Source organism: Apaloderma vittatum, unplaced genomic scaffold (assembly GCF_000703405.1).
Source record: "Apaloderma vittatum isolate BGI_N311 unplaced genomic scaffold, ASM70340v1 scaffold3953, whole genome shotgun sequence".
NCBI lineage: Eukaryota > Metazoa > Chordata > Aves > Trogoniformes > Trogonidae > Apaloderma > Apaloderma vittatum.
The window spans coordinates 26,539-36,154 of NW_009706247.1; the positions used below are offsets into that span (position 1 = coordinate 26,539).

The 9,616-nt window shown below is 39.9% G+C and overlaps 1 protein-coding gene across 1 annotated transcript; it reads right to left on the reverse strand.

The window, feature by feature from the left end:
* Positions 1 to 1,942: 1,942 nt before the first annotated feature.
* On the reverse strand, positions 1,943 to 7,071 carry CENPP (centromere protein P). Its single transcript, XM_009865701.1, is given in 4 exon segments — positions 1,943 to 2,115; positions 2,395 to 2,486; positions 4,565 to 4,644; positions 7,060 to 7,071. Coding segments are annotated over 4 exon segments (357 nt in total).
* Positions 7,072 to 9,616: the final 2,545 nt, after the last annotated feature.

Consider the following 9,616-nt stretch of genomic DNA (forward strand, 5'->3'; position numbering starts at 1 on the left):
ACTGCTGTTACCCTGATACAGTGCGTGCTTACTGGTAATGGTTTTTTCAAAATAATGCAGGTTAACATTTAAAAGAATATATTTATAGAAGAATTTCAGTGTAGTGTTTGAATTGAATTTTACCTGTAATTCTAAATGTAAAACCAGAAAACTCTCTGTATATATATTGGCACGACTGGAGGAAGAAATAAGAAATACAGGGTAACACCACTCACAGCAGCAGAGCGTTGGGGTGGGCAGTGACTCCCAGTAGCAGCAGTCTCTACTCGCTTCCTGGTGCCTTTCCAGGGCAGGGTCCTGGGCTGCTCTCGCTGAAATGCGATACTACAACAGTGCAATAAGCTGGGAGCTGACAGCAGTAAAAACCCCTTCTCTCCAAAGAAAACCTGGGGAAGAGAGACAAGCTATTTTTAAATCCAGAAAATCTTCCAACTGTTAAACAAGGGAGGAAAGAACAACTATCGACACCCAGAAGGTTTTCAGGCTTTTCTGCTGTACCTTACACACATTTTGTATGCAAAGAGAAGTGTACATGCTGATTGAACAATTTCATTTTCATGCTAGAAGGAGCTAAAGAGGAAATAATCTAAAGGTTACACAAAACTAGCTGAACCAGTAACATGTCAGTCGATAAAGCAGCAATGATTTTTGCCTGTCTACTGGATTCCAAACTTGAAATTCGTCTGCCTTATATCTAACAAGATACTTTATTGTAGAGTTGCTGTTCATTGAAACTTAAATCTCTGGCATTGCTCAGCTGTAGATTCTGACAGAAGCCAATCTCATCTGTCAGTTTTTCCTGACCTGCCAGAACAGTAGGAGACTATTTCAGTGATCAAATAGCAGATTATTGAAATTTTGGTATTTACAAACATACTGTTGCTTTAGGTCTATGATTTCTCCTCTTATTTCACCATTGCTATATAATATTTTTTCATAAACAGAGCAGGCAGTTGTGCTGCTTGCATGGTTAGAGCAGCCGTGGACTTGAATAGGAAGTCTCTTAATAGCAAGAGTCCACAGTTGGTGGTTTTAACCCCTTGATTCCAGAAACAACAGCAGTTGCTCCCTGCTTGAGAAGGACATGACTTAAAATCGTATCGGTTTGGCTTGCATAAGGCCATCATGTGGTTGTGCCATCTAGTGCAGAGCAGGACCTCTCCTGAAAACCGCTGAGTTCATAAATGAGCTAATGGTACATCAGACGGAAGTGAAGGAAGGTAACAAGACATCTGTCTCATCTGTTTTGTTTCTTCAGGGATGAATGTATGAAATGTGATGCTTTCGTAATGTGTTTACCTACTAGAATTTTCCTCTAGAAGTAGAAGAGCAAAATAAAGCACTGCAGTAAGCAGTAGCTAACCCACCCATCTCTCTTTATGGAAGTGTAGTGATCCTTTCTTCTTTAGTTTAACGCTGTCTCAACACTTACATTGTGGAAAAAAAATACTTTATACAGTTACTCCCTTCCCTCCTTTTTTTGCATAGTATGTCTTTGAAATCTTCAAACTGTCTACTTCCACCCTAATTTAATGAGAAAGCTATTTAACTCTTTGTTCTAGGAGTCTCTTACTGTTCTATTGTCATTTTAAAATCACTGTACTTTACAGAGCTGTGAAATGAAATGGATTTTTATGGACTTGATTTTGACAGTGCATGATCTTTTAACACTTTCCAGGTATCTAGAAAATGTTAAGAAGATAAACCACTCTGGTACATTAATGATACAGAAAGATAAATTTATAATGAAATCACTCTGTACATGTAACTATTTTATTTGGCATTTTTGTATTTAAATGGCTGTATTTATTTTCATGTCATGACAATTTATATATAACGTGCCATAATTGTACAGATAGCATGTTTTATGAGTATGGTTTCTAAATGGAAAATAACTTAATGTTTATATTCAATAAAATTATAGACTGTGTAACACAATATCTTAATTAAAACTACTTTTGAAATTGCTACCTGTCGTAAGTCATGCTGGTATTCATTTTTCCAAGCCAACCACTTTGATCAGGTTCTCAATGGCTGTCTCGATCCCAAACAGAAGCAGCATGCTTCGGAAGCGGGCAGGTGCATCTTCAATAGTTGCCATATTCTGCTCCAAGACTGTAAAGGAAAATGTAAGAGTAGACATTATTTTCAATCAGTCGTGCTATTCTGGAAGAGCTCTCAGCAATGCATTTTCAGATAAAACTGGTTATCTGCTGTCTAGAAGAGGAACAATACAGGAGGTGCAGCGTAGCTGCTTGCTAAATTAGGATTTGTTTGCCTCGCTGAGCTCTGCAAGACGTATTTGCTTTTAATCTAAAGAGACACTGGGCAAAAAAAGGGGACAGGTGTTCTACCCGATAGCTCGCAAATGGACACAGGAGCCAATGATATTACCTTGTTCCGGTACTTTAGTCAGAAGGTCCAGAACAGGCGTAGTTCTCCCTTCTTTATCTATGTGTATCTTCCAAATAATCATTAATTCAAACCTGCATCATGTGCACACAAGAGTTAGTTAAGTGTTAACCTGGCAACTGTGTTTAAGGTTTCTTTAAAAGCAGAAAGTACAGGATTGGGGAGGTTCACGTTCATTATGCTCTTAAAGTTCACCTCCATGCAGCTCACCCGTCTCTGTGTTCGGGAACCAGAAATACTTGATACAAGGATACAAGGAAAACCAGTAATATATTGACAAGGAACGGGTTCCAGGTACATTCAAGTCTTCACCCTGAGGAAGTTTTTTTTCCTGGTTCTTGTCTTTTCCCCCATCAATGGTAAGTTTGCAATGGTAAAACATCAGATAGGAAAGAAAAAGAGAGAGAGCGAGCCATCCCCCTGGCCAGCCCTTTCCATCGCATCTGCACCCCGTGGTCAGGTATTGTGCTTCGATACAGGATGAAAACAAGGACAATTTTTTCAGAAGAGACATTTGCACCAATAGTTCTTGGTTTGGAATAAGGGGCACCCTGATACTGTTCATAGCCTTTTTAGAATAATGCATAGGGATAAATAAATCCAAGCCCTGGATTCCTGCATTTGTTTGTTTGTAATTTTTCTTAAACCTGCCCCCCATCTTTAACCATCATTACTCCTTCAAGAGTGTTTTTGCAAGGCTAATTATTATTTCCAGCTTTGGCAAGGGGACAAGATGACTACACCACAATTAAGCAAGGGGTTTCTGCAGGGGAAAAGTTTTTCTAGTCAAGTACACAGGGCTTACTCTAGAAAAATATTCACATTAGATGTGCTGCTTTATACCATCCCACCTGCTTTACTGTATTTGGTATTCCCCTCCACTCCCTGCTTTTAGGAGTATTCTCCTTATTGAAAGGAAGGCTTTCCTAATCCAAAACTGATCTGCATTACAAGACCAATCACGACTGCAAGCGTTTTTATTAAAATGGGACGTGTCAGCTTTTTGCCCACTGCATTGTTAAAAATCCTTTGAGAATTTGCACGCAGCTTGTTCTGGGATTTTGCAAACAAACTGATATGCAAGTGAATTCTCTACCAGCCCACTGAAATAATTTTAAAGTTTTTCTACTACACGATTGCGGGTAAGAGGGAAAGTGTGATGGAACTTGGCACCTGTCAACATGGAAGAGGAACTGTAAAATAAAGCAGCTTAGTTTGTAACTGTGACGGTCTAACAACAATTAATTTCAGCAACCCCAAGTTAAAGCATTCAGTTTTAAATGGCAGATTTGGCACTACAGTGCGGAGACAGCGCTATCTATGAAGGTTTATTTTTTGCTAGTTCCCCAAACAAATACGACAGAGGGAATTGTGCCTTATTTCCAGTTGTTTCCATACAAATTAATGCATGTTCTAGGGAAGATGTAATGGGAGAAGGGAATGGCCTGATCCCTTCACAAAACAGTTACTTTTCCTGGCCCTTACAGAATTCCTGACAGTGATAATATTGTCTTATATGAAGCTTCAAGGATTTTTTTTTTTTTACTCAATTTAAAAACACAAACCTGCCAGAATATGTCTAGCAGGGAGCCCAAACAAATCCAGCCTGTGTGGTAGAGTAATAATGACTGGCAGCGCAATGATCCCGGCATCTAACTGATTCCCTTCTGAAACCGTGGAAAAAAGAGCTACAGTTGCTTTCAGTAACATGGTAACTGCAGTTTTCTTTCCATTCTTTCATGGCGAGACAACTAAAGAACTGTGCTTTGCTTCAGCAATTTGTCATCATGGCACCTCCTGCCACATTTTTCTTAAAATGCAAATGAAAAGCCTGCTAGAGCCCTTTATTTTTTTCCACCTAGCTTTTAAAACGAGTGAGTACACATGGTAACAATGCAATTGATTGACTTGTCTAACAAGGCCACATGCATGTGGCTGTACATTTAGTTTTTTAATTTTTTTTTCCTCCTAGGGGTTTGGAGGTGTGGTTATAGCCCTAAAATGTAACACACATCATCTAATCTCTGTGTTTAGAGGCATTATAAAGCTAAGGGTGACATACTGTTCAAGCAGAACGACTATATTTAGATTGTCAATATGCATTTCACAATCCTTTATGCACATAAATCAAGAAAAGTATTTATTGGCTTACCCAGAAGGTTTGGGGTTCCTCAGAATGATATGATCTCCCAGCAGTCCTTCTGGAAGGGTCACAAAGTCAGGATATTTGCCCTGTGAATAAACAGGTTCAAAAGGGTAAAAATTAGGTCACAAAAATCAGAATAGGCAAGGTGATTGGCAATGGATTTTATTTGCTTGCATTTGCAACAGTAAAGAGTAACAATACTAATTGTTTAAAATTCTGATGAGCTTTTTCAGTTTTGATGGTTGGATTTTTTAGTATCATTCATGTGATACCAAGAGATAGTTACATTTGGCCACCTCGGAGAAAAAAACACTGCCATGCACCTGCACAAACAGGCCTTGGAAGGCCTTATGCAAGACCTAGGAAACCTTAAAAGAATATTTTTTAACTAAGTTCTGTTGATTTATTAACACATTATAACATACCACAGTTTCAAAAAAATCCGAGTCAAAGCCACACCACCAGACCCTTAGTAGTCACAGTAAGCTGCTCCTTCTGAGAAACCGGATCACAAAGCCTAAAGTAATAGAGGCAATGAGGTACCAAAAGAACCACCATTACCAAAATATAATGGGACAACGGGCACATGATAAAACGCATTAACCCACTGACTACTATTAAACTTCCACGTGACTGGGAATTAGAGGGATTTTCCATTACTAGAAGTGTACAAAGTTTGATGATTGTTCCATTACTTTGCTAATGCATCTAATATTTTACAATCTTCAACATGTATATCTTTAATTAATTAAACCTCCTAACTTTTGCTATAACTATTCCAAAAAAAAATGCCAAAGAGTATCTCTGTATGGATTGTTTAGAAGCTCTGCCATACGTAAGGTGAGAGGTTGCTCTGAGCATGAGGAGATGCGCTTCCATCAAAATACTGAGGAAGAACACGGTGAATGCATCTTGCAGGGCCATGCTACTGCAAAGGAAAACAACTACGAAGCGCAGCCTGCTAGCATGAAGACTTCCACGCTCTTACTTGCTTTTACCACCTTATGTATCAAATACAAAGCTGGGTTCCAAAAATTACAGTTTATAAGGTGTGAGAAGTCCGTCAGCCTAAATCGTTCTGCAGCGCTCACAGGGCAAGTGCTCTGTCTCAGGGAAAGGGAGCCAGAGAGGAGAGCTGGGCTTTGGAAAGCGCTGGAGAAACAGTTCAGTTTTATAGGATTACGCCTCATCTGGCAGACTGAAATTGCTACCAGATGTGACCTTGCTCTGGTTTTGGAATTTATGACAAACTGAAGCGGGGTTTGTGCAGAACGCCAAATGACATAAAACACATGGAATTTGCCAGTTTTAATTTCTACAAAGTATCTAGTACTGTATTTACTGTGGAGATAAAGGCCACGATCTATCCTGGGAACAAAGGCACATAAGGGGCAACAACGTGCACAGTAGTTACAGCATGAAAACGTGGCTGATCGAAGGTCACTTCCCTAGCAGGACAGTGATCTTTTCTTCAGCTTCATTCCCTGTAGAATTATACTCTGTTGACAAAAGTTTTCAGGCTTTCCTTCTCAATAACCCATGTCTTTGAGATTCATTACGTGCCTTTGTTTATCTGCTATCACAGATCTTGGAGGATCTAGCAACCTCTTTAGCTCCAGGTTGCAAATTCTAGAAACTTCGGAGTGGGTGACATCTGGTGAACTCAACTCCCAAGTTCCTCATTTACAAGAGATCCCAAGTATAGCACAGCTAAACACCAAGTCATGTTTTACCTTCATCTGCTCCTACTGAGCCTTTTGGGAGTCTCAAGAGAAAACAGACCAGTGGGACTAGACAAGAGTTCCAACCTTCAAGACGCTGTAAAATGCACCCATGACTTGTTTGGGAGCTCCTGTGTAGCTGCCATCATCAATGCACTTACCCCCAGCTAGGCGGTGGTATTTTATCTTGTACAGGAACCACAGGTATCTCAAGGAAATCTCAAAATGTATAATTTTCTGTTGTCTAAAAGCTTCCTTGTACCTGGGAGGGTGTCGGTGAGTTCTCTGCACAGGAAATGATTATTCTGGGCCTTCAGTGAATGCCAGAGTTTTGGCAATCCGTCTGAATGCTGTCAGAATCTGATCTTATGTGAAATTCACAGGATTTGGGATGAAATCCAGCTTCTTAGCTGGAAAGATGGTATCTTAGCAATCCACAAACCACACAGAAAGCCAAAACACAAATACCTACATCTCTCTTTGGGCGTATTACATGCTAAAATTGCTGTAACGGTGGCATGAAGTAGTACCTCACCCAGATCCGTGTAAGGAGATCTCTGCCCATCTCACCTACGGGCGACTCCTTGGAGTGATCATGCAGCAGAAGCAGGAAGTGAAACTACACACCCAGGATTAAGCAAGCAATGGTAAACACTGACAATTTAGGGAATAAACCCCAGGAAATGCAGTCACGATTCAGCTTTCATATTCCACACATAAAACATAACGCCTGTAATCCCACAGGTAAAAATGTTGGGATCTGGCACGTCCATGAAAAACCAGGCACGCCATTCGCGCAAGCTGTGATAGTCCTGACAGAGCCACAATTCCAAATACGCTTTGTGAGTGCCAGATTATCACCTCATTCTCTTCTGTGCAACTTTTTCAAGTTTTCCCCAGGGAAAGCAAAAGCCAAGCGAAACACAGGGTAAAAGAACGACCCGATCCACTGAAAGGTCTCGTGGGAAGGTCAGGGACTCCTATGGGGTCTTGTAAAGCGGACACCAGGCAACTGAACGAGAGGTACCACATAAAGAAGCGCGACACCAGATGGGTAAGATCAGCTACAACTGCACTAAGCAAAACTTGACTTTAATCAAGAAATATCTTTCCTCAGATGACTTTTAAATGTCAGGTTATGATCAAAACCAAAAGCCTGTGCTATTATTACTTCGGGACGGAAATTGTTTTTCCAGCTCCTTCAGGAGTCCAAGCAGGGAATCTTATGGGAACTTTTGTCTGAAACAGAAATAGTCTCAAATCACAAAGGGACGGCCATCGGGATGGAATACACAGTTCTGCCCTTTCTCCGTGACAGATTTTACATACACACAGCGCCATCCAAGTGAATACATTTGGACTATCTATTTTTAAACAAAATATATTCTTCTTCAGCTGTTTAAAATTGCATTGCAACTTGCTGTATACTAGAACTCCTCTAAGGAAAACATCTTAAGTTACTCAGCTTAAGAGAATGCAAAGCAAAATTGGGAAGGCAGAGGCTATGCTAAAAGCAGACAAATTTGCTTCTAACCTACTTACCAAGAAAATACGCTACTCTGCTCTGCTGAGTATATAAATATGCTACTCATATGCTATGAGTATATAAATATCCTGCTCTGCTAGAACAACAGCTCACACTTACTACTGATTCTGAACTTGGCATTCTGCAAGGAGGACTGTATATAAAGTGCTAAGCAGGTCATATTGATATGAATCCCCTCCACAGGTGTAACTTACTTCTAAATTTACCAAAGATGCTCTATTTAGGCTCTGATTCAGAGTGATTTGTATGCCTGTTTTGCTCAGCTGAGACCACAGTATCATCCACTTCAGTCATACACAGGGTGGTAACACCAAGGCCTTAAACAGCAGCAACAGAACTTCAGTAATTCCAATGCAAATTATTTGCAAAACCAATGAAAATCCAAGATACCACAAAATACCAATAATGACACGAAGCATCAAACAATCAAGCCCACTGCCACCTCAGTGCTACCCCCTGTGAAAACTGAGGTCAGTCCCTAAAGCAGCCCTGGGGGAAGCCGTCCTGGCGTACTGCCCCACCGCCCCTTTTGGGCTGAGGCGAGAGCAGCTGTGTTCTCCGGCAGCCTTGTTCCCTGGGCACAGCAGCAACGTGGTTTGTAAGGGACCGGAGCCTAACTAACAACGAAAGGAATAGTTTTACCATAAGCAAATCCTACAGATACTTAAAACTAGCAATCACCAGCCCAAAAAGTCAAAATGCAGCAACTACATTTTTGGAAATTACAGTGTATTTCTACTTCTACTAAGCTTTCTGCTAGCCCAGATAACTATAGTTCCGTTTATGAGATCTGTTCTTGGTATTTATCTGTTCTTATGCACATTGCAAAAATATTTGGTACCAGCTTCACCAAGATTCTTATCCTTAAGTCACAAACCACGTTAATCTGTCATAAACTGAATGTTGCATATACATTTTCAATCAATAACCTTTCTAGAAATGTCATTTAAGTTGCTTTGATGAGTTTTATTTTTAGTTATTGGACAACAACGCATTTCAATTAACTAAAATACTTAGCCTGAAAAACAGCTTTCACTAACGTGAAAGTATAACACGGATTTATACTTTCTTGTATTTTTAAAGCACAGTGGTGAGCCTTAAGTCAATGAAAAATTTCCGCAAGAAATTTAACTTTGGTACCAACATGCACCTCTTGGACTTCAACAGGTAAGCCAAACCAGTCTGCCAATACAATGTAATCAAGAAATGGGTAACACTAAACCAAAATGCACCCTATTTTTTGTCCTTTCCTTCCTCTCCGCTGCCGGACTGGGCAAGAGCAGTGCTCTGAGCATTGATGTACACTCAAAGTTAATGAATTCCACTACAGCAGTATAAGAACATTTAGAAAGCAATTCATCCAGAGTCACACCATTGTTGTCTACTGATATCTGGATCTATGGCTGTTCCCCAAGAGCAATGCAGAATTGGGATCTCACTAAAAATCAGTATTTTTATTTTTTTTAAGTTTAATTTCTAGAACAAGGAAGTTTAACAGCACCCCAGTTATGGCAATATCTCATAACAGCATACTTTGGGAATCAGTGTCCTACTCCCTGCTTTACCTGTCTTCTGTCCATCATCAGATTTTGTGATAGATCTTCAGAGAATTATAGAATCATTTAGGTTGGAAAAGGCCTTTAAGATCAAGTCAAACCATTAACCTAATTCTGCCAAACCCACCACTAAACCACGCCACAAATTTGTGCAGTTAGAGCAAGAAGTGAAATCATTAATTGCCGAGGTAGCATTCTACAGATAATTTGAATATCTAGATTTAAAAAAAAAAAT